The sequence below is a fragment of the Mustela erminea genome, chromosome X (genome assembly GCF_009829155.1).
Source record: "Mustela erminea isolate mMusErm1 chromosome X, mMusErm1.Pri, whole genome shotgun sequence".
In the NCBI taxonomy this organism is placed as follows: domain Eukaryota; kingdom Metazoa; phylum Chordata; class Mammalia; order Carnivora; family Mustelidae; genus Mustela; species Mustela erminea.
The window spans coordinates 31935942-31962358 of NC_045635.1; the positions used below are offsets into that span (position 1 = coordinate 31935942).

The window sequence follows — 26417 nt, forward strand, 5'->3', positions numbered from 1 at the left end:
ATGGAAGTATTCTTGTTGCAGATACACTATTTACTTGTTCCCAGGTTTATGTCAAGCATAAGCAGAGGCGAATGGAGTAAGTTGTAGGACTCAGCACTTTTAAGTCAGAGACAGCCTCAATTATAATCTATGATTTGCCTTATAGATTATTATTAATGAATTTCAGAATGATAGTGGTCACTTACTAAATAATTTGCAAAATGAAATTAATTGAATTCAGTCACCCCAGGAACCTTTACATATTGGAGGCATTTTTTGTTTTATCCTTCTATGGTAAGTGCATTCTTCTTAGGAGTTCATGATATTTTCTCATCACTGGTGTTTTTATTTTTTTTTTAAGATTTTATTTACTTAGAGAGAGAGAGCATGTGTTGGGGGAAGTTCAGAGGGAGAAGAAGAGAGAATCTCAAGCAGACTTCCCACTCACTGTGGAGCCTGATGTTGGGTTTGATCTCACAACCCTGATTTTGAGTTGATTTTTAAAAAAATTTTTAGAGAGAGATAGAGCTGGGGGGAAGGAAGGAGTAGAGAATCTGAAGCAGACACCTCACTGACCATGGAGCCCAAAAAAGGGCTTGATCCCGGGACCTTCAGATCAGGACCTGAGCTGAAATCAAGAGTCAGACACTTAACTGACTGAGCCACCCAGGTGCCCCGGCACTGTGGTTTTTGTTTTGTTTTGTTTGTTTTTTTGTTTTTAGTTTCTTCTTATTTTGAAAAAGTTTAAGACTCAAAAGAAGTTGAAAAAATAATTCAGAGTTCACAGATACACTTCATCCTGGAAATGGTTTTTAAGGTGCTACCACTTGGTTCTCATTAAAATTACCTTCTTGGTGCATCTGGGTGGCTCAGTTGGGTAAGTGGCCATTTCTTGATTTCAACTCAGGTCACGATCTCAGGACCCTGGGATCAAGCCCAGCATGGGACTCCATACTAGCGGGAAATCTGCTTCAGGATACTTCTCTTTCCCTCAGCCCCTCTACATGCTTGCTTGCTCACTCTCTCTCTCACTCTAAAAATAAATAAATACATATTTTAAAAATTACCTTCTTATTTTTCATTGATTTGAAAAGTAATATTATTTTAATTTTCCATCTTATTCTGTATTAATAAGTTTGAAACAGTCTTGATGAAAAAATATTTTATTGTGACTGTTTAGAAATGAGTAACCCAAGGAAAAAGTATAACATTTTAAACTCGAGCAATTTAATTTTGTCCCTAAATAATAAATATGTGTATCAACAATCCTCAGTATACACATTTGTAATTACAAATTTCATTTCTCATTATTGGGAAAACTAGCAATTAAAGAAAAGATTTATTAGATTCAATTCAATCAAAAAACTTTTTCCGGATGAACAATGAATCAAGTACCTCTTCAGTCTGTATGTTTTGCTCCTTGGTCCAGTGACAAACACAAGCTACATACACTTCTTATTTTTCTGTCTTTGCCCATTTCAAATGTCATCAAGTTATATTAATCTTTGCCATGAAATTGATTTTAATTTCCACAGAACGTACACTATTTTTTACTTTTTTATATTCCACACATAAATGAGATCACACAGTATTTGTCTTTCTCTGAGCTATTTCACTTAACATAATGTCCTCTAAGTTCATCCATGCTGTTGCAAATGTCAAGATTTCCTTCTTTTTTAAGTTTGAATAATACTTCATTGTATAGTTCACATTTGTGGAAGAACATATCTTGGCCACTGTAAATAATGCTATAATTAACGTGGGAGTGCAGTTACATCTTGGAGATACTGATTTCATTTATTTTGGATATATATCCAATAGTTGGTATATACTCAATAGTTGGGATCCAATTGTTGGATCATATAGTACTACTTTTTTTTTTTTAAGATTTTATTTATTCATTTGACAGAGAGAGATCACAAGTAGGCAGAGAGGCAGGCAGAGAGAGAAGAAGGGAAGCAGGCCCCCCCCGCCGAGCAGGGAGCCCGATGCGGGACTCGATCCCAGGACCCTGAGATCATGACCTGAGCCGAAGGCAGTGGCTTAACCCACTGAGCCACCCAGGCGCCCCATATAGTACTACTTTTTTTTTTAATTTATTTTTTATTTATTTTCAGCATAACAGTATTCATTATTATTTCACCACACCCAGAGCTCCATGCAATCCGTGCCCTCTATAATAATACCCACCACCTGGTACCCCAACCTCCCACACCCCCGCCACTTCAAATCCCTCAGATTGTTTTTTAGAGTCCATAGTCTCTCATGGTTCACCTCCCCTTCCAATTTACCCCAACTCCCTTCTCCTCTCTAACTCCCCATGTCCTCCATGCTATTTGTTATGCTCCACAAATAAGTGAAACCATATGATAATTGACTCTCTCTGCTTGATTTATTTCCTCAGCATAATCTCTTCCAGTCCCATCCATGTTGCTACAAAAGTTGGGTATTCGTCCTTTCTGATGGAGGCATAATCCTCCATAGTGTATATGGACTACATCTTCCTTATCCATTCGTCCATTGAAGGGCCTCTTGGTTCTTTCCACAGTTTGGCGACCATGGCCATTGCTGCTATAAACATTGGGGTACAGATGGCCCTTCTTTTCACGACATCTGTATCTTTGGGGTAAATACCCAGGAGTGCAATTGCGGGGTCATAGGGAAGTTCTATTTTTAAATTTCTTGAGGAATCTCCACACTGTTCTCCAAAGAGGCTGCACCAACTTGCATTCCCACCAACAGTGTAAGAGGGTTCCCCTTTCTCCACATCCCCTCCAACACATGTTGTTTCCTGTCTTGTTAATTTTGGCCATTCTAACTGGTGTAAGGTGATATCTCAATGTGGTTTTAATTTGAATCTCCCTGATGGATAGTGATGAGAACATTTTTTCATGTGTCTGATAGCCATTTGTATGTCTTCATTGGAGAAGTCTCTGTTCATATCTTCTTCCCATTTTTTGATATGATTGCCTGTTTTGTATTTGTTGAGTTTGAGGAGTTCATTATAGATCCTGGATATCAACCTTTTGTCTGTACTGTCATTTGCAAATATCTTCTCCCATTCCGTGGGTGGCCTCTTTGTTTTTTTGACTGTTTCCTTTGCTGTGCAGAAGCTTTTGATTTTGATGAAGTGCCAAAAGTTTATTTTCACTTTTGTTTCCTTTGCCTTTGGAGACATATCTTGAAAGAAGTTGCTGTGGCTGATATCAAAGAGGTTACTGCCTATGTTCTCCTCTAGGATTCTGATGGATTCCTGTCTCACGTTGAGGTCTTTTATCCATTTTGAGTTTATCTTTGTATACGGTGTAAGAGAATGGTCATTTCATTCTTCTACATATAGCTGTACAGTTTTCCCAGCACCATTTATTGAAGAGACTGTCTTTTTTCCACTGTATATTGTTTCCTGCTTTGTCGAAGATTATTTTCCCATAGAGTTGAGGGTCCATATCTGGGCTCTCTACTCTGTTCCACTGGTCTATGTGTCTGTTTTTATGCCAGTACCATGCTGTCTTGGTGATCACAGCTTTGTAATAAAGCTTGAAATCAGGTAACGTGATGCCCCCAGTTTTATTGTTGTTTTTCAACATTTCCTTAGCGATTCGGGGTCTCTTCTGATTCCATACAAATTTTTGGATTATTTGCTCCAGCTCTTTGAAGATTACCAGTGGAATTTTGATCGGAATGGCATTAAAAGTATAGATTGCTCTAGACAGTATAGACATTTTAACAATGTTTATTCTTCCGATCCAAGAGCATGGAATGGTCTTCCATCTTTTTGTGTCTTCTTCAGTTTCTTTCATGAGTGCTCTGTAGTTCCTCGAGTACAGATCCTTTACCTCTTTGGTTAGGTTTATTCCCAGTTATCTTATGGTTCTTGGTGCCATAGTAAATGGAACCAATTCTCTAATGTCCCTTTCTGTATTTTCATTGTTAGTGTATAAGAAAGCCACTTATTTCTGCACATTGACTTTGTATCCTGCCATGTTACTGAATTGCTGTATGAGTTCTAGTAGTTTGGGGGTGGAGTCTTTTGGGTTTTCCATATAAAGAATCATGTCATCTGCGAAGAGAGAGAGTTTGACTTCTTCATTGCCAATTTGGCTACCTTTTATTTCTCTTGGTTGTCTGATTGCTGTTGCTAGGACTTCTAATACTATGCTGAACAAGAGTGGTGAACATCCTGTTGTTCAACGGGAAGGCTGCAAGCTTTTTTCCATTGAAGATGATATTTGCTGTGGGTCTTCCATAGATAGCTTTTATGAAGTTCAGGAATGTTCCCTCTATCCCTATACTTTGAAGCGTTTTAATCAGGAACGGATGCTGGATTTTGTCAAATGCCTTTTCTGCATCAATTGAGAGGACCATCTGCTTCTTCTCTCTTCTTATATTAATTTATTCTATCACATTAATTTGCAAATGTTGTACCATCCTTGTAGCCCAGGGATGAATCCCACCTGGTCATGGTGGATAATCTTTTTAATGTGCTGTTGGATCCTGTTTGCTAGGATCTTGTTGAGAATCTTAGCATCCATATTCATCAGTGATATTGGTCTGAAATTCTCCTTTTTGGTAGGGTCTTTGCCTGGTTTGGGGATCAGGGTAATGCTGGCTTCATAGAAAGTGTCTAGAAGTTTTCCTTCTGCTTCAATTTTTTGAAACAGCTTCAGGAGTATAGATGTTATTTCTTCTTTGAAAGTTTGGTAGAATTCCCCAGGGAATCCATCAGGTCCTGGGCTCTTGTGTTTTGGGAGGTTTTTGATCACCACTTCAATCTCATTACTAGATATCGGTCTATTCAAATTGTCAGTTTCTTCCTGGTTCAATTTTGGGAGTTTATAGTTTTCCAGGAATGCATCCATTTCATCTAGGTTACTTAGCTTATTGGCATGTAACTGTTGATAATAACTTCTGATGATTGTTTCTACTTCCTTGGTGTTCATTGTGATCTCTCCCTTTTCATTCATAATTTTATGAATTTGGGCTTTCTCTCTTTTCTTTTTGGATTAGTGTGGCCAATCGTTTATTGATCTTATTGATTCTTTCAAAAAACCAGCTTCTAGTTTCATTGATACATTCTACTGTATCTCTGGTTCTACCTCATTGATCTCAGCTCTAATCGTGATTATTTCCCTTCTTATGTATGGAGTTGGTTTGATTTGTTGTTGATCCTCCAGTTCTTTAAGGTTGTAGAGACAGCTGCTGTATTCTGGACTTTTCAATTTTTTTGAGGGAGACTTGGAGGGCTATATATTTCCCCCTTAGGACTGCCTTTGCTGTATCCCATAGGTTTTGGACCAAAGTGTCTTTATTCTCATTGGTTTCCATGAATTTTTTCAGTTCTTCTTTGATCTCCTTGTTGATCCAAGCATTCTTAAGTAAGGTGGTCTTTAGCTTCCAGGTGTTTGAGTTCCTTCGGAAATTTTTCTTGTGATTGAGCTCCAGTTTCAAAGCGTTGTGATCTGAGAATATGCAAGGAATAATCTCAGTCTTTTGGTATTGGTTGAGTTCTGATTTGTGACCCAGTATGTGGTCTATTCTTGAGAAGGTTCCATGTGCACTTGAGAAGAATGAGTGTTCTGTTGTTTTAGGGTGGAATGTTCTGTATATATCTATGAGGTCCATCTGGTCCAGTGTGTCATTCAATGCTCTTGTTTCTTTATTGATTTTCTGATTCGATGATCTAAGAGAGGCGTGTTAAGATATCTTATTACTAATGTATTCATATCAATATGATTCTTTATCTTGATTAACAGTTTTCTTATGTAGTTGGCTGCTCCCATATTGGGGGCATAGATATTTACAATTGTTATATCATCTTTGTGGATAGTCCCTTTAAGAATGATGTAGTGTCCTTCTGTATCTCTGACTACAGTCTTTAGTTTAAAATCTAATTTATCTGAAATGAGAATCGCTACCCCAGCCTTCTTTTGAGGCCCATTGGCATGAAAGATGCTTCTCCATCCCTTCACTTTCAGTCTGGGTGTATCTTTAGGTTCAGAATGGGTCTCTTGTAGACAACATATGGATGGGTCCTGTCGTTTTATCCAATCTGCAACCCTGTGCCATTTTATGGGTGCATTTATGCCATTCACATTGAGAGTGATTATTGATAGATATGTTTTTATTGACATCGTGTTACCTTTGAAGTCTTTCTTTCTGTAGATTGTCTCTGTATTTCTGTTCAATGCTATTCTTAGGATTTTTCCTCTTTTATAAAACCCCCCTTAATATTTCCTGCAGTGTTGGCTTCGTGGTTGCATAGTCTTTTAAGCCTTGCCGGTCTTGGAATCTCTTTATCTCTCCATCCATTTTGAATGTCAGTCTTGCTGGATAAAGTATTCTTGGCTGCATGTTCTTCTCATTTAATGCCCTGAATTTGTCTTGCCAGCCCTTTCTGGCTTGCCAGGTCTCTGTGGATAGGTCTGACGTTATTCTGATGGGCTTTCCTCTGTAAGTAAGGAGCCTCTTAGTCCTAGCAGCTTTCAAGAGATTATACCTACAATTATGATTCCTCAATTTGACTATCAGGTGCCTTGGTGTTTTTTTGGAATCTATAATCTTGGGTGGAGACCTCTCAGCCTCTAGTACATGAACGCTGGTTCCATTCACGAGATTGGGAAAATTTTCATGAAGAACTTGTTCCGCTATATCTTCTAGTCTTCTTTCTTTCTCATCTCCTCCAGGTATTCCAATAATTCTGACATTGGAACGTTTCATGGTATCATTTATTTCCCTGATTCTTTTTTCATGGTTTCTAAGCTGTTTGTTCCAGGCTTCCTCCTGATCCTTTCTCTCTGTTTGTCCTCCAGATCACTAAATCTACCTTCTGTCTCAGTTACCCTAGCTTTGAGAGAATTTAGATTAGATTGGAACTCATTGAGAGCATTGTGAAACTCATCCCTGGTAGCTTTCCACTCAGCCCTAACATTGTGAGCATCCTGTCTGGTCGCTTTCAGTTCGGCCCTAATTAGTTCCGTTCAGTCATCCATGGCTTTCTCCAACCTAGCTATTGCCTGGATAATTGTTAGCCTGAATTCTCTTTCCGACATATTGTCTATGTTGATAGCCGTTAGCTCTGTTGCAGAAGGTCCATCCTCTGTGTTTTTCTTCTGTTGGGCATTCCTCCTCCTAGTCATTTTGGTGAGAGATGACTGAACAGATGTAGCTGGATGTATTGACCGTGGTGCAGTCAAGGTGCACTCTGGAATGCTTCTGAGCAATCAGGATTCCCCACCCAAACGAAAGACAAAAGAAAAGAAAAAGAAAAAAAGAGAGAGAGAGGAAAGAAAGGGAAGATGAAAGAGAAGGTTCAGCCCCAATGGGCCCCAATGTACGATTTATGAAGTATACAAAAACACTGATAAAAGTATATGACACAAGAAAAAAATATATATACGCAAATAAAGGAAGAACCTCGTCAAAAAGAACCCAAGTATAAGATTTATATACTTCAGGACAAACACAAAAACACAGAAACAGTGGTGGAAGAAAAAGATGGGAGAGTGGTTATAAATTCTCAGTGTGGGCGAGGAAGGTTGTTTTGGTTCTTCCTAGATATCTTGATATCTTTGTTAAAGGACTCAACTTTCCTAGGATAAAGCGGGATTAAAAATTGGTTTACCTATAGGGGTAGTATTGATTGGGGAAAGGGGATTACTTTGAAGTTTAACTCTATATGAATATTAGAAAAGAAAAATAAAAAGGAATAAACTAGACTAAACTAAAATTTAAAAAAAAGAAATTCAAAATATAGAAATGTAAAAGAAAAACACAGGTGTATGTATCAAAATGTTCAGGTTAGAAGGTTATTATTGAATTTGATGTACTGGACAGCTCACTGTGATGGTAAGTAGGTTAAAAAATTATCTATATAAAAAAAATGAACCAGAATAGTGGGAATGAGTTAAAAATAAAAATTGTCCTATGAAGTAGTGGTAGTTGTTCTCTTGCAGTCTTTTTTTTTTTTTCTTCCTTTCTTGGTTTGTTTCCTGGGGGAGGGGCCTGCCACGTGGGTTTCCAGTCTTTGATGTTCCCTGAGTTAAGTCATCCTGCCCCCCCTCAAGGGGGTGGGCTCTGAGGAAACTGGTTTTTTTCAGGCTTTTGTTCTCTGGCGGTTTTTTATGTTTGTTCACTTTTTTTTTTTTCTCTCACCTTGACCGCTTTTGATGGTTTTTGTAGTTTTAGAGGAAATCAAACTGTACCCTGACCTCCCTCTCAGAGAGAAGCCTCAGTTTGGCTGCAGAGCCCAAATAAGTTCCCCCTTGGCCACTGGCAGAGCAGGTTCTGAGTCGCGGTCCCTGGGGACGCAGGATCTTTTGCTTGTACCCAAAGCAGTGGCGGCTGTCTGGGAGCTCCAGACCTCCAGAGAGGTTCCAAGCAGCGATCGCACACTGAGATTTTCCCGCTGGCCCGGGCTGGGAGCGCCTGGTCTTTCTGGGTCTAAGAGTGCCCGGCTTGTGCGCATCTCTTTCAGGGGAGGCTGTGGGTCGCGCGCGGGTCTCAGGCTCTGAGAACGGGGCGCAGGTCCAAAAGCACCGGGCTGGGCTTTTGCGTACCTCTGTCAGGGGAGAGATTAGGGCGCACGTCTTAGGCTCTGAAACAATGGCGTGGGTCAAAAGAGCAGTGGCTGGGCCTTTGTACCTCTCTTAGGGGAGGATGAGGGACGCCTGTATCTCAGACTTTGTAGTAGGGCTCGCGCGTTCTGCCATCCCCTCACAGGAGCCAGAACCCACGCGTTCTCGGGTGCGCTGGCGGATTAGGGACCAAGACCTGGTTTCTCTGCCGCACTCTCTCTGGCTCAGCGCCAGAGGTGGCTGTCCTGGGACCAGGGACTTAAGCCCCTGTCCCTAGCTGCCCCAGTTCCCACAATTCCCCGCCCCCTGCGATCCTTTGCTCTTTTTGAGTGCTTTCAGCCAGTCTCCAAGTTAATACTGGTCCCCAGATGCAGGACACTCTCAGATTGGGGTATTACTTTCCAACCGGTCACCTCTGGAGGCTCCCTCCCCCTTTTGTTTATCTTCCAATATCAGTCCGATATTCCCACTCCGCTTTACCTGCCCACTGGCCTCTTCTGCCCCTGTAGAGATCCAGACGTGTATAATTCTGATCTCAGGCTGATTACATGGGTGATTGCAGTTCTTTGGTAGGTAATCAACTCACTTTAGGGTACATGTTTCAAAGGCGCCTCCTCCTACTTCCCTGCCATCTTGTCCTCCACCTATAGTACTACTTTTTAAATTTTTTTGAGGAACCCTCCTATTGTTTGCCAAAGTAGCTGTTCCAGTTTATATTTCCATCAGTGGGGTACCAGTGTTCCATTTTCTCCACATCCTTGCCAACACTTATTTTTTTTTAAATGACACCATCCTAACAGGTGTGAGGTGGTATCTCAGTGTGGTTTTATACTGCATTTCTGTAGGATAACAGTTTTCATGCTATACATCAAAAGGTATTAGAAATGATGGTAAAGTAAGAATTACGAATCCTCTTGATTAGTCTTTGCTCTGAAAATAAATACCAGCCATATTTTTTTTTTTTCTGTATTTACTCATCATTGGTTTGGATCTTTCCAATGTAATGGACAGAACTTATGAATTTATTACTCATTATTATTATTTTTAGACTATGTTAACCTTTTTGCTTGAATTTAATAGTTACAAAATAGTGAGTAAATATTGCTCCAAAAACAGTGTGGAATAACATTTGGTCTCAGAAGTAGAAAATCAAGGACTAATTTAGCAAAGTACCATTAGTGCATACATGATTATTCTTATTTTGAAACTCATACAAGTCATTGTATTAGTTTCCTAGATCTGTCATAACAAATATCACACACTGGGTGGATTAAAACAACAGAAACATATTGTCTAACAGTTCCAGAGGCTAGAAATTTGAAGTCAGGGTTTCAGCAGGACCATGCTCCCTCTGAAACCAATAAGGGAGAATCCTTCCTTTCCTCTTGTGGCTTCTAGTGCTTACCAGCAATCCTTGGTATTCCTTGATTTATAGGTGCATCTTTTCAGTCTCCTCCTCCATTGCCATATGGTCATCTTGTCATGTGTCTTCACATTATCTTATAAGAACACCAGTCATAACGGATTAAGAGCCACTCTATTCCAGTATGATCCCATCTTAGCAAGTTATATCTACACTGACCCTCTTTCCAAATAAGGTCACATTCTGAGATATTGGGAGTTAGAACTTAAATATATATTTTTTGGGTATGCAGTTCAACCCATGATAGTCATCAAATTTATAAAATTATCATTGAACAAGTTTATGAACAAGTTTACTTACTTCATTTTTCTTTCCAGGCATGCCACTCAGATCATTCCTTTAGTTAATCCTACACATGAGACCTTAGAATTGCAAGCAACAAACAGTAATCCTGAAAATTTTGTCTTGGATGTTAACAGATCATCAGTAAGTATATTTGGAAATCCAAGTAACCTGCCACTATTGGAGCATTTTTCAATACTGATTTTGGAGTACACTGTGGGGTATTATCATTTGTTTTATTAATAAGGTTTCAAATGCTTCAAATTTAAAAATAGAATTTATATACATACATATTTACCCCCATTTTAATTGATCAAAAAAGCCAATATTGTGTTCATATAAATTTTTAAAGTTCTATATGCCAGTGTCATACTCATTATCACTGGACTCTCAGTAAACTGGCTGTGCTTTATTGCTGACCATTTTAGTAATCACATTTGGAAACCATTTTCCAGTAGTATGATACTGACTCAGCAATTTTTCTATGTTTCCAGGGTTCTGAGAGGCTAGTTCCTTCTAGCACTTGAGTTTCTGCCCATCACCTGTCCTCCACTTCCAAACAATGTGAACAGCTCTGACCCTCTCTCCTTTCTCTCCACCATTTCTCACTCCTTGGTCCCGTAGCAGAGACTAGTACCAGTCAATGAGCCCAATCACTTATCTCCTCCCACAAGTAACAAAACAAGATCTGAAGGTTTAGCATCAATAGCTTTATTTCCAAGCATATGATACCAAATATGCCCAATGAATACCAAAACCATGTTTTCAGGTAAACTTCAAAATGATAATTTTTTTTTAAAATATTCCATCCACCCATTTGACAGTGATCAGAAGTATACAGAGAGGCAGGCAGAGAGAGAGGAAGAAGCAGTCTCCTTGTGGAGCACAGAGCCCAATGTGGGGCTCGATCCCAGGACCCTGATATCATGACCTGAGCCAAAGGCAAAGGCTTTAACCCACTGAGCCACCCAGGTGCCCCCAAAATGATAATTTTGATAGATTTTTTTCTTCGGAGGATCTCACAGTAAATCATGAAACTGTGTTAGATATAATATTTAAATAAAGGCTTTTACTATTTGCTACTTAGTGATTAAGAAATCTACAGCATGATTTCATTTGTATCTTAATACCTATCTCTTATCAATGAGTGGTTGCCAATTTATAGTATCATGATATGAAATTAGTTCTTAACTGCCATGATATGTCAGATTAGGTATCACTAATTATTATATTGCTAAAATTGCATATATAGGTTATCTTAGAATAACTATACTAAAATGTACACACATGCTTGTATTACTTAACACTGTATTTTCCATAAATTAAACAGAATATGGTGGTCAGGATATGGTTTATAAATACCTGAAATACCTCAATAGAAAGTGGTGTTTTTATATTCTTTATATCACCACTTTTACAGAAGAATATGAACTGTGGTCTAAGAGAAAACAAATGTGGTATATTTCAGGTATCATCTTATATTACATAATGAAGAATATGGACTCTGCTTTAACATTTTAACCATGGTTTCTTGTCCATTCATTCCTTTATACATTTGTCATACATACTTTTGAGCTCTGAGTATGCATTTAACTTGAATATTGGAAAACAACTCAAAAATAAATTTATAGATGAGAAAAATACTATTATATATTAGAGAACAAATAGGAGCACACATTAGTGATAATGATAATAAATGGAAAGACTATATATATATACACACTCATACTTATATAATTTTATATATGTATACACACATACATGTATAATTTTATTCTTGGCTTTGTTGTATAGTGTTCATGTTTACATAGGTAAGGATTTTAAAACATTGATGTTTACTCATAAATCCTTCAATAAGTAAGCATAGACTGATTATCAAGGAAAATAATGATATAAAAGATGTGCTTCCCATCAACTATATACTATGGAAAATTTCAAACAGATGCAGAAGTTGAAAGAATAGTATAGTGCACAAACTTATACCTTCTATCTTGGTTCTTATGTTCATGATTTGCTACATTTGTTTTCTTTCTCTTATATTTCTTACTGTTCAGTCTGAAGGTGAGTTATAGGCATCATGCTATTTCAACACTAAGTACTTCAGATTATATTTCATAATAGCATAATTAATCTCCCACATCATCTAGTATCCGTCCAAATTTAACTTTACTCAGCTGTTCCGATAATCTTCCTCTCTTCAGCTAAGATCCAGTGTAAACTCACATATTGGAATTGGCTATTATGATGACACTTGCTTGTAATTAAATGTTTGCAAGTTTCCAACAGGTCCTATATTTAACATAGTATTTATATGCCGTTACACTAAACCAGTACATTTGCTACAGATAAATTGCAACCAATAGAGTTTATCTTCCTTTCCTTGAAACCGTGGGATTTTTCAGTGAATTTTAGGTGAAAATAAAGGAATTTTATTGAGTTACTGTTCGGCTATATACACTACCTCAATCTGCACCATATGCTTCTGACATATATTTAGAGAAGAGGAATTTGAGGCCAGAGAAGCTAAAATACTTAAACCACATGGTTAGTAAGTGGTAGAAATAGAATTAAAATCCAAGTTAATGTAGTAGTATGTAGTTTTTCTAATGAAGCAGATGATTTCTTTATATCTATCTATCTATATAGAGAACTTTTTTCATATTTGCTAAATTGAAAGAATATATGAAATACAACGTTTTTTGCTAAGGTTGATATTAAAATTAATTTGTACTCCTTATTTATACATAAACTTAAGTGATTAACTCTCAGAGTGAGAGCCAGCCTGAGATAAAAATATTTGCTATAGAATAACCACACATATATAGAGTAAGGAGGTGACTGTTATAACAATAAATTGTGTTTGTATTCCATGGTCATTATCAGAGCATTATTATTAAACACTAAGTGCTACATTCTACAAGGATTCGAATGACACTACTGTATTGCAGTTTTATATTTTCAAAAGTTATTGTGAAAAATACAGTAGTGAAAAAAATTAACTTTTAAGACATATGCCTTTTCATTTTATCATTCTTTTTTTAAAAAAATATTTTATTTATTTATTTGACAGACAGAGATCACAAGTGGGCAGAGAGGCAGGTAGAGAGAGAGGAGGAAGCAGGCTCCCCACTGAGCAGAGAGCCCGATGTGGGGCTCCATCCCAGCACCCTGGGATCATGACCTGAAGGCAGAGGCTTTAACCTACTGAGCCATCCAGGTGCCCCTCATTTTATCATTCTGTAAGAGCTGATTATATTATTCGCAGTATAGCATTTTGATGGAGTTGCTGGCTTCTTTCATAATCTCTAGAAAGGTAACCCATTCTAATACTGCTCAGACTCAAGTTATTCTAACAGGTCACACCTTGAGTGTGTGTGTGATCAGACAAAAAGGAACACTTCAATGTATACTAAAGAAACCTTCCTGGGGTTCCTGGGTGGCTCAGTGGGTTAAGCATCTTTCTTTGGATTGGGTCATGGTCTCAGGGTCCTGGGATCGAGCCCTGCATCGGGCTCTCTGCTCAGCGGGGAGTCTGCTTGCCCTTCTCTTTCTCTGCTTGCCTCTGTGCCTACTTGTGATCTCTGTCTGTCAAATAAATAAATAAAATCTTAAAAAAGAAAAAGAAACCTTCCTTACATCTATGCTTACACTATGCTTACAATCAGTTCATCTCTTTTGACATCATCAGGGCTAAAAGTTAGGTTCTCGGTGGTTTCACATGTATCTTGGGATTTATAAGCTATAGGTTCTTAAAAAAACGTGCTTATTTCTGTTACTTGGGGTTCTTACTCAGCTTATATGGGGTTCTTACTCAGCTCTAAAGATTCATCCTGATTTCCTTTTATAAAGCGAGTAACTCCATGTGGTCATTGCCTGGAGGAAGAACATGGGGTAAACACTACTAAACACTGTTTACTGTGGCCATTATACCAGTCTTCACCAAGCAGACATACTAAGAATGGGTAGCACATACAAGGCAACACACTAATCACACGAAAATCAACCTGCCATATACCTAGCATGCAAAGATCCTGGCTCAAACAAAAGCATTGATTTTTTTTTCTCTCTGAATTTACATAGCTGACCGTCTCTCCTTACTCCATTAAAGAGGTATCAGTTCACTTTTTTCCTTCGGCTCTTGGAAGAACTGGTCATCAAGTTTCTATCACCTTCTGCTGTACTCAGGTATAATAGACTATTCTTGGACCAAGTCAAGTTCATTAAATTTCAGAATCAATAAATAAGGCTAATTCATTCACTTGACGTATTTTGCAAGCAAAACAACTTCATTGTAAATTATTAATTAAATCAACTTTTGGAAATGCAGTATACATTGTGCATGTGGAGGCATCTAAAGAAGGCATTTTTAAATCCTTAGATTACTTGAGTGAAGGTGAACATACAACCAGATTTAAAATATAGGTATTTTAATGGAAATGCCATTTTGTTAGCATTTATGTTAATTTCCTGACTTAATGTTTATTCATATTTTCATGAACTTAAATATGAAACTGTAGAAAATGTGATCTTACAAATACTGTATTATTCTTTCATAGTATTTTATCTGTACAGTGTTACTGATTAATAATAATTTTTTAAAAGCAATAATAGTTAAGGGGCAACTGGGTGACTCAGTTAAGCATCCAACTCTTGGTTTTGGCTCAGGTCATGATCTCAGGGTCCTAAGACCAGGCCCCACATTGGGCTCCACACTCTGCACAGAGTCTGCTTGAGATTCTCTCCCTTTGCCCCTCATCCTGTTCACACACGCTCTCTGCCAAATAAATAACTTTTAAAAAATAAACAAAAAACAAAAATAATAATAATTAATAATTTTTTAAGCATCTCTAAACTTGCTACATGCCATTCTAAGAATTTTATCAACTCATTCTCACCACAGTCCTGTGGTAGAACTATCAATTCATTTTATGAATCAGGAAACAGACACAAGGAAATTAAGGTCAGGCAGCTAGTAAGAGGTTTAACTTGGACCTGAACCCAGGACATGTGACTTCAGCCTGTCTTCTTGACTGTTTTTTGCAGCTACCTACAGACTTTTATAACTCTCTTACCGCTGATGAAAATTTTACATAACTTTTGACAATTATTATTACTTTTTATTTCTTCAAGTGTTATGAGGAGGAATGTAAATGGAGATATGTGCTTTAAATCCTACAGGACACCAATGAGCTTACAAAACATGCCACCTGAGAGGCAATGGAATCAAATATAATATAGGGGACCCCATGTCAGTACAAGACCTGTGGGTGACTGGAGTATCCTCCTTTCCAAGAAAATGTGTAATTTGCCTTCAGAAGAAAAAATCTGAGGCTATTAAATTTCTTACATGATGACTGACTTTTACATAAACTGAAGCAATGTTCTGGAAGTATGCTTGAGTCTCATAAATATTAAAAATAAAAACAACGATCCTTTTCATACAGAAGAAGGAAAGTATAGTAGAGTTTATTTCTTCTACAAAAATACTTTTAATAAGGCAGAAATATTTTTTAAAACATTTATTTATATATTTTAGAGAGAGAGAGAGCATGCAAGCAGGGGTGGGGACAGAGGGAGACTGAGAGAATCTCAAGCAGACTCCTCACTGAGTGCGGAGCCCACTATGGGGCTCCACTGGGGTCCTCACAGCACTGAGATCATGACCTGAGCTGAAGTCAAGAGTTGGAGGCTTAACTGACTGAGACACCCAGGCACCCTGGAATCGGATATTTAAAGGTTGTGCTGTGTCTTCTTTCAAAAAAGTTTGAGATAAATATGGGCGAAAACATTATTATTTTTTTAATGCACATGATTGTTTGGATACTTTTTTTAATTCCCCTCTCTGAACCCAGGGATAATTTAAGCAATGCCAGGGCAGTTGTTGGATACTAGTGTTCAATAATAGTGGGATGTGGTTTAATTTAGAAGCTCCAATATTCCAGGCCACTTGGTGAAACCTGAAAACATGGCCTTCTTGTTTTTGTAGTTCAGCTTATTCCCAGTGGCTTAAAGTAACTTCATTGCTGTCATCCAGGATTGATTTTTATTAAGTAGCCAAAATAAGTAATTAATGTAAAAAAAAGTTGTGAATATAATTGAACCCTGTTGCTTGATTCCGGTCATTCTATTGTGTGGAGTCAGGACATTGTAAGTGAAAATATATTGCACTTGTATTCTGCTAGTAGAATCTCTAACTAAAAGAAGTGCAGGCATTTGAAGATACGTACAGATAAAATTTACCTTTAATCCTTCCTATGCGGAGACAGCATTTTATGGGTTTACTGTCACCAACTGTCCTAGTTTGAAACAGTCTTAAATGTTTCCCTTTTTATTGGAGGCTTGGACACATCTACGTAGTTTAAGAAATTATAAACTAGGTTATTGTTTCTTGGTTTTCATTTTGTGACCTCTTTATTCATCTGGAACATTAGCAAAGTATTCAGTGCAGAACAGAGTCACAGTCTGTTGTGCTCTCAGGACTTTTATTCTAAATGAACACAAAGAAACATTTTCAAACACTGTTCTGCAGGTTTATGAAACCCAGATAAGAACAATAGCTACAAGCAATCTCCTTCATGTAATTTTTGAGCCATTCTTCCTTGTCATGTCATAACAGAACATACACTGTCCTAGGCAGTAGGGATAAATACTGTGGCGTGCAGGTATGCATGCTTCCTTTTTTTTTATCTTTAAGATTTTATTTATTTATTTATTTGACACAGAGAGAGAGTTCACAAGTAGGCAGAGAAGCAGGCAGAGAGAGAGAGGGAAGCAGGCTCCCCGCTGAGCAGAGCCCGATGCAGGACTCAATCCCAGGACCCTGAGATCATGACCTGAGCCGAAGGCAGAGGCTTTAACCCACTGAGCCACCCAGGCACCCCTGCATACTTCCTTTTAATGGGACTTCAATCTGTGCCTCACCCTCTCATCCTTCATGTGATAACCATCTGAATTTCATTTGAAAATCACTCTAGGATTTTGGAAACTTCATGCAGTGTTTACTTTCCAGTTTGCTAGACAAACTGATTTTTTTTTAAAAAACCCTGAGTATAAATACAAGGTTTACATTAGGATTTCTCTTTGATATTGCTATAAGTAACCTCTTATGCATAGAAAGGTGTTCCATAGTTGAGTATTAATAATCTTTTGCCCTCTTTTTTTAGTGCAGAAATACATTGAATATTCAATAAAATCAAAAGGAATTTGGAAAAGAAAAAATATATAATGATGCAGATTAAATATTAACAACAAAGTTTTTTTTTTAATATAAAGATTCATTTATTTATTTTAGAGAGCACATGAGCAGGGGGGAGGGGCAAAGAGAAAGAGAGAAGCAAACTCTCCACTGAGTGGAGCCCAACATGGGACTCCAACTGAAGACCCTGAGTTCACAACCTGAGCTGAAATCAAGAGTCAACTGACTGAGCCACCCAGGCACCCTGCAATATTTCTTATCTACCAAGGTTTTTATGCATATTACATTTATTAAGTGTTGCAAATAAAATGTATGTAATTAGGATATATATGTCATGCATGTTTATCTTTAAACAGTTTAAAGAATGGATATTCTACCTCTCTGGAGTAGGACTGTTCCCCCAGCCTATAGACGTAGAAAAAGTAACTACATACCTCCGTCTTCATTCATCTATTGTTATACCTTTCCAAAATCCCACCAAAGAAGATGTTTTGGTCAATATTATACTAACAAGTAAGTTGGATTTTTTAAAATACATTTTATATATGTTATTTTGTAATCAGTCAAACTTATTTTATCACAAAATCCAACCATATTAGGGGTAATGGACAATTTAGAGATCCATTAGCTATTTCAATAGCATTACTTTATAAAAGAGAAAACAAGGTATGAGAGATGAAATATCTTGGCTGAAATCACAACTTATAAATGGTGGAGCTAGAATCAGAAATTAGAAATCTATGTACCAAGTCAAGTTCTTCCAATTTATCTGTAAAGCCAAATATGTAAGGTAGTAGATTTGTAAGATTTTTATGACATGACCCAAATATGCCAATGCTTATTCCTTCAAAGTTTTTAGGAATTCTAGTATTCTGGTTCTTTTTTTTTTTAAGTTTTAATTCTCTTACAGCTAACATACAGTGTTGTATTAGTTTCAGGTGTACAATATAGAAATTTAATAATTTCACACATCACCCAGTATCGTCATCATATAAACATAGGGGTGCATGTGTATCCCTTTGAATTTGTGTTTTTGTATATTTTTTAAATATTTTATTTATTTATTTATTTATTTAGTCAGAGGGAGAAAGAGAGTGCTAGCACAAGCAGGCAAAGTAGCAGGCAGAGGCAGAGAGAGAAGCAGGCTCCCCACTAAGCAAGGATCCCGACAGGGGACTCGATCCCAGGATCCTGGGATCATGACCTAAGCCAAAGGCAGTGGCTTAACCAACTGAGCCACCCAGGCATCCCAGTATTTTTGTATTTTTGTGGTAAACACCCAGTCGTGTGATTACTGGATAGTAGGGTACTTCTAATTTTAGCTTTATGATTAACATTCATACTGTTATCCACAGTGGATGCACCCTCTTTTCTTCATAAATAACATATTTGGATTAAATTTCAGTTGTAAAAAACTTGGGTTTTTTTTTCATGTCATATTGAAGATACATGTTTTTAAATTAGATTATGTGGGGTTTCTGATCACTTTTTATTAAAAGACCAAATAACGAAAGTCTGAAAATCAACTCATTACAAGTTTTCTGAAACACATTTTAAATCTAATATTAGACATTACTAATTTTATCTTTTCAAATGTTATTACTACATCTACTAAAACTACTACTACTACTACCACCACAATTCATTGTATATAGCTCAATTGTTGGGCCAGAAGAAATGCATGCATGTTAAGGTTTTTGATATAAATAACCAACTTGCTCTCCAGGATGGTTACACTATTGCAATTTGTGCTGCTCTCAAGAGTATATTACAGACAGTACTTCTGCCTATAAACTCTGACCAGTACCATTCTCCATAATCTTCATCATCTGATGGAGGCAAAATCGTATTTTATCATGATTGCAAATGACTGTTTTTTTGATTAATGCTGAAACCGAATGCTGTCATTTACCTGTTGATATTTTCATCTTTCCTAATCGTCTCCTCCTGCTCTTAGTATGAAATAATTAAGTAAAAATTAAGAATATAATGTCATCTATTGTATAATTCCCTTGTGAAAACTTCGGTGGTGATGAGAGACATGCCAGTATTTACTAAAAGTTGATTGTAGACTCAAGGAAGTCAGCATTTTAATATGGAAAAGATGTGAGCATATGTAGAGTCAGAAAGAAGCAGCCAGGCTTGAGCAGAAGTTAAAGCAGTAAAGGAGTTGGGGCTTAACTGATTGATGGGTAAGGCTCTGGGAGGACTAAGCTCAGGCTTCAGGTGAAGGAGGGACATTTCTCCCTCTGGACAGGTAGAGATAGGATAAAACAAATGTGACTGTAGATAAATTGTTAGGTCTCAGAGGCACTTGGGAATTAAGTGCAGTTTTGCTTGTGTTTTTATCTGCTGGGAAAAGGGGATAGAGTAAGAGATTTGATGAGTGGCCCAGTGGTTTGAAATAATTGTTGGAGGGAATGGAGGATGGAGCTGACAGAATAAAAATATGAAATGTATTGTATTTGGTTAGGATTGGAAACCACAAATTTAGAGAGGCACCAAGAAAATATGTGTTTGTGAAGTTTGTACCACTTCCGGGGCTCAGAATTTCTGGTATGGGAACAGCACACAAGGCTGATAAATAGATCTGTTCAAGGAATAGAATTGTCAAGACAATTGCAGCCAAATCACTCCTTAACTATGAGAATGTTATAAAAACATATTGGATCAAGATTATTAACATTAGAAATAAATTATGAAGTAATTTGTGGCTTCTTGATTTTCTTTAATTGGTCTAAAATGCTCTTGCTATGTAACAGGAAAAAACAGTAAGCTTGACAATGAAAGATTTATTAGTCTTTCATATTTTAAAACAGTCTCTTTTTTTTTTTTTTTTAAAAACAGTCTCTTTTAAGTAAACTCTTTCTCTCTTGAGTAAAAGTTCAGACCCTCAGGTTCTCCGCCTGCCTTCAACCTGAGGAGAAAGAAGACAACAACCTCTGTTATCTTCTTTTCCTTCACTTTCTCCTCTTCCTTTATGAAAATATTTCTCTTTTCCTTTTCTTGATAATGAAGTTTCTCTTTTTCTCTCTGTCATAACCTCCTCCCTCTTTCTTTTGTGGGTTCAGTTTTTTCTAGCTACCATGTTCTTCTCTTCTTGCATTCGTATTCCTTGTTGAGTGGGCCTCAAAATTTGGCCTGAATTGTTGAAGGGCCATAAGGAAGCATGACTAACAAAAGACAAAAAAATTCAACCCGTATGCCAAATATACTTATTTTAAAAGGTACAAAATTAATAGCTTCTTATTTAAATATTTACAAATGTCTTAAAATTACTTCATGATATACAATCCCTTGCTATCTTTCAAAAGATGTCGGTGTTTCTGCAGATACTACACAATTCACAGAATCCCCTTAGGGAGGTTGATAGCAAGACTTCATAATACAGCGCCAAGCTGGTGGTCGCTCAGTGAGAGAGGTCTCACAGTATTTCAGATCCTGCATTCCTGATTTTTCTTTCAATAGACAGATGGATAGATAAGATATATATGAAAAGATAGCTTTCAAAATGTGCTATTTTTCCAAGAAGGCAACATTTTTAGAATTGCAGACTCATTCTCAAACTTTTATATTGCCAGTTCTCTAATGTCTTTTCTTTTGCTGATATATAGCTGTTTCTATTTTAATCACTTATCTCAGAAATGTTGCCTTTGACATTTTCAAGGATCTTTTAATTCTATTTAATTAAATTCATTAATTCTATTGTATGTTGTCTCTTAGTTCTTTCAGTTGAACATTACACAAGGCAAAGTATTGAAAAGATTGTATTTCAAGGGTCTGTTCATATCTTAATTCATGCCACCTTTAAATGATAAAAGAGGTAGATGACTAGAGAGGAGATGGCCTAAATGCTCAGAGAATGGTCGAGACTTCTCCGAAGGAGACCATTAATGAGTCCCATGAGGAGCAGGATGCTACACAAAACCTTCAGATAGCCTGGGAAACTTGCGTTCATTGTACACTCACTTGGTACCACGTTTGAACTCTGTAAATGTGACTATACTCAAATCTTTTAAAAAAAAACTCTGAGGGGCACCTGGGTGGCTCGTGGGTTAATCCACTGCCTTCGACTCAGGTCATGGTCTCAGGGTCCTGGGATCGAGCCCCGCATCGGACTCTCTGCTCGGCGGAGGCCTGTTTCCCCCTATCTCTCTGCCTGCCTCTCTGCCTGCCTCTCTGCCTGCTTGTGATCTCTCTCTCTCTGTGTCAAATAAATAAATAAATAAATCTTTAAAAAAATAAAAATAAAAAAAACTCTGAGAGGCTTCTCAGATGTGGAATCTGAGGCTTAGAATTCTCCCAAAGCCATAGAGTGAGTTAGTGATGGAACATTGTCTTGAACTCATCACATCCAGCTGTCTTCTCCAGGGCCACCTAACTGACATTCTAACTTGTCTGCTAACAGATGGTGCTTATAAATCCCCATAGCGATAAGGCTCTAAAGAATGGTGCTTGCCTCTCTGCTTGCTTCCTGCCCTAAGATCTCAGGGAAAGAGACCTCCCTTTCTCCAATCAAAGGACCTCAGGAAATACCTCTGACTCCCATTCCTTTTGCATTTTCTCAGCTCTTCAGGTCCCTCCTTTCTTTTTTTGACTCTGCCATCAAACCCTGGCTCTGCCTCCTCAACACATGCTTGGATTTCTTGTCTTGACCTCCTTGTTCAGCCTGGACATGTACCCTTGTTCAATGACTGCTGTCAATGGACTCAGTTCCCACAGTCCTCTCTTTTCAGTAATTTTGCTGTCCCCCCGAATCCGTGCTCTCAAATTTTCTACTCTACTTAGCCAGAAATAAAGATGGAAAAAGGAAAGGTATCCAGGAACTGATCTGAGTCAAAATGTTCAAAATTAGGACCTGATGAATTTAGGAACTTAAGGACACATCTCCATTATATATATGTGTGTGCCCTTGCTCATCTACCCACAGTCCAAACCTGCTAATCTGTGCTCAGTAATGGCGGAGGTTACATTAACTCATAGCTTTATTCTTAACTAAATGAGTGTTTCAAATTTGGCATATTTGTTGGTAGAGCAGGAATTGAATCTTTAGTCACTATTATGTGTATTGACATTCTGTTTTATGCTGAAAACTGTCATACACACATTTCAAAATGACTATATCTGCAATATACATACACACATACATGTATACATTGTATTCTGATCTCATGTGATACTCTGTTTGTGAAATCTCACTATGGGTTTTATACCTAAAAGTTACATATATGAATGAAGCACTAACTAATGCATGTGAAGTAGCAGTTTTCATTTCTTTTGTACTAAAATAGCTGTAGTCTTGAGATTATTCACTCTCTCTACTGAATTCAAATTTAAATGCAGTATTAGTGATTTGATTCAAATGTATAAGTGTAAGTGGATTCTTTTCCAGACATTAATAGCTTTATTGAAGTACAAAACAAAATAACATAGGGATAAAAGTGTACCTACCAATTATCATATTAGTTTTACAAATTTCAGCTTCCATTTTTGAAGGTTGATTGATGTAAACAAAGTACTGTGTTGAGTTGTTGTTGACTCAAGGTTAATTATGACCATCATGTTCACCAGCAGTAAAGGAATAAGGCACACAATGTAGCATAGTTATGACCTGTTAATGATACTTATAGGACGGGGAGAGGCAATGTCTAGTGCATTTGATTTGACATGTTAGAATTAGTTTATGAAAATCTTGTCCCTGGAGGCCCTCTTATCTAACGTACCTCCAGAGTTGAATACATATTTATGTTCATTATGTAGTGATCATTGTATATTGCCAGAGTATGCATAGCTTTATGTATACATAAAAAGAGAGAGAAATAGGTATAAGAAAAACTCCCACACTCTCAAATTCTCTCCCTAATTAAGACAATGTACTAAGTATTTCAATCAATAAATAAATATTATTGGGAAACTTGAGATTGGTGGGCAGTTGGAGTGTCAGATATGCAACAATCTCTTCATACCTTGGTTTAATTGGATTGTTTTAGTTTGCTTTGCTTGTAGCAAATAACTAATGGTTTTTTTGTATGGAAAGTTAGATACAAAATTATTGTTGTAGCTGCTTAGCAGAAAAGTAATATGAGATTCAACTTGCTTATAATTAATTTTTTTACTTTAGACACTTTTTGGGAGACTTGATATTTAGAACTCCTTTTTTCTTGTTTAGTAGATCTTAAAAGTCAGTAACTAATAATTGGGAACTTACCAAATTTATATTCCCAGGTCCACACTAGGTTATTCTGATTCATTATGTCTGGGTTAAGACCCTACCAGCATAATTTATTCCAGTGTAGATTGTTAGAAGACTATACTTTCAGAAGCATTGCTCTTTACACAAAGGTCTCAAAATATATTTTAAAATCATATACCTCAATTAATAAATATTTCTCAAATACACTTCAATGTGCATATATTTACTTATGAAATATATACATGTAGCATTATCATCTCATATACTTAATGTCAGTAGAGCTTATTTCCTTTTCATAGAGAATTAAGTACAATTTATGTTTTTTTAATGCCCCAATAGTTCCTTTTACACAAATTCCATTTTCTTTTTCTTTTTTTTAATATCTTAATTTTATTTTATTGTTTCAATGTTTCAAGATTCATTGTTTATGCACCACACCCAGTGCTTCATGCAATACATGCCCTCCTTGATACCCACCACCAGGCTCACCCAACCCCCTACGCTCTCCCTTCCAAAACTCTGTTTGTTTCTCAGAGTCCACAGTCTCAAGCTTCATCTCTCCCTCTGATTTCCCCCAATTCATTTTTCCTTTCCTTCTCCTGTTGTCTTCCATGTTATTCCTTATGTTCCACAAATAAGTGAAACCATATAATTGACTCTCTCTGCTTGATTTATTTCACTCAGCATAATCTCTTCCAATCCTGTGCATGTTGATACAAAACTTGGGTATTCATCCTTTCTGATGGAGGCATAATACTCCATTGTATATATGGACCATATCTTCTTTATCTATTTGTCCGTTGAAGGGCATCTTGGTTCTTTCCACAGTTTGGCGACTGTAGCCATTGCTGCTATGAACACTGGGGTACAGATGGCCCTTCTTTTCACATCTGTATCTTTGGGGTAAATACCCAGTAGTGCAATTGTAGGGTCTAGGGTAGCTCTATTTTTAATTTCTTAAGGAATCTCTACACTTTTTTCCAAAGTGGCTGCACCAACTTGCATTCCCACCAACAGTGTAAGAGGGTTCCCCTTTCTCCACATCCTCTTCAACACTTGTTTCCTGTCCTGTTGATTTTGGCCATTCTAACTGGTGTAACGTGGTATCTCAGTGTGGTTTGAACAAATCCATTATAAAGATAATAAAATGTGCTTTCATTAAAGCTATAGGACTGTATTTTTAACTTTATTTTTTTGCCATTTGGTCTTCAATTTTGTCCCAAGATACAACTTTTTTTTTTTTTTAAGACACAACTTTTTACTTTGGAAAATTTTATAACTATAGAAGAACACAGTACAATGAAAAGTTCTATAGCTTTCATATACATTCCTCTGCTTTGTCAATTGTTAATTTAGGGAGGAATTTGCTTTATACCCCATCTCTGTCTACCTATAGTTATATAATTTCATCTCTAAGGCATCTATGGCCTTAGAGAAAGGACTTTCTCTGGCATAACTACAAAGCCACATCATACACATAGATTTAATACAGATATATTAATATTTAATATATATTCCACAGTAAAATTTCTCCAGTTGTCTCAAAAATGTTCCTTATAACTGAAAAATTTTATCTTTTTTCCAATCTGGGACCTGATTAAGAGCTGTGCATTGCATTTGGTTATCAGCACGGGAGTTTTGATCTGCTCCATTCCTGACCTGGGCTGGTTCACTCCTCCTGGGGCAACCTGGTGGTCTCCTGCTCCTGGGACATCACCATATTGATGCCGAACTTAGTGTGCACACCTGATTGGCATACCACACTACAGCCCAGAATTCCTGGGCTCAAGCGATCCTCATGCCTCAGTTTCCCAAGTAGCTGAGGCTACAGTTGCGCACTACCAGATCTCTTAAGTCTCCCTTAAACTAAAAATTTCCTCCCACCTTGTTCTATCTCTTATAATATTGGCATTTTGAAGAGTCCAAGCCAGTTGTTTTATAGAATATTGTACATTGTGGATTTCTTCCCTTTTTTGTACAAAAAGTTCTGTTTCATAATTTCATATTACATAATTTGGAGATTATTCCATGTTAGGACATACAGAACTACCTAAATATAACAGCTTTGTAATATTACATTGCATTGATATACTTTTATTTTGTCTTTGTTTCTTCATTACTCAATTCTGACTAACATTTTGGGAAGAAGATCACGTACTGTGTCCTTATTACAATACATCACAAAGTCCCATCATTGGGACTAAGTGTAACCACTTGGTTAAGGTTGTGTCTGCCAGATTTGTATATTGTAATGGTCCCCCCTTATAACTAATAAATAATTTGGGAGGGTAATAATTTGAAGCAATGCCAATAACCCCTTCCCTTACAACCTTTCTGTTGTTGAAACATTTTAGTATCCCTACTAGTATCAGTCACATCTATCATCCTTGCTGTTTTTTTATTAGCTGGAGATTCTTGTATTAAAGGAAAAAATCTTTTCCTCTGCTTACCTCCACCCCTCCTTTGATTTTTAAGTGTGGGTACAACTTCATAGATTTTTTTTTTTTTTTTTTGCTTTTACAGCTCAGCTTTTTTTTTAAAGATTTTATTTATTTATTTGACAGACAGAGATCACAAGTAGGCAGAGAGGCAGGCAGAGAGAGAGAGAGAGGAGGAAGCAGGTTCCCTGCTGAACAGAGAGCCCGATGCGGGGCTCGATCCCAGGACCCTAGGATCATGACCTGAGCCAAAGGCAGAGGCTTTAACCCACTGAGCCACCCAGGTGCCCCTACAGCTCAGCTTTTATTATTTTCAAATCCCCATCACATCATA

The 26417-nt window shown here is 37.2% G+C and overlaps 1 protein-coding gene across 1 annotated transcript in view; it reads left to right on the forward strand.

The window, feature by feature from the left end:
- Positions 1 to 26417, forward strand: part of CFAP47 (cilia and flagella associated protein 47) — a 521025-nt gene that overhangs the window by 390491 nt on the left and 104117 nt on the right. The window contains exons 54-56 of the mRNA XM_032330937.1: positions 10293 to 10401; positions 14338 to 14442; positions 17809 to 17965. Of these exons, the coding sequence (XP_032186828.1) occupies positions 10293 to 10401; positions 14338 to 14442; positions 17809 to 17965 (371 nt within the window). The remainder of the gene's footprint in view (positions 1 to 10292; positions 10402 to 14337; positions 14443 to 17808; positions 17966 to 26417) is intronic.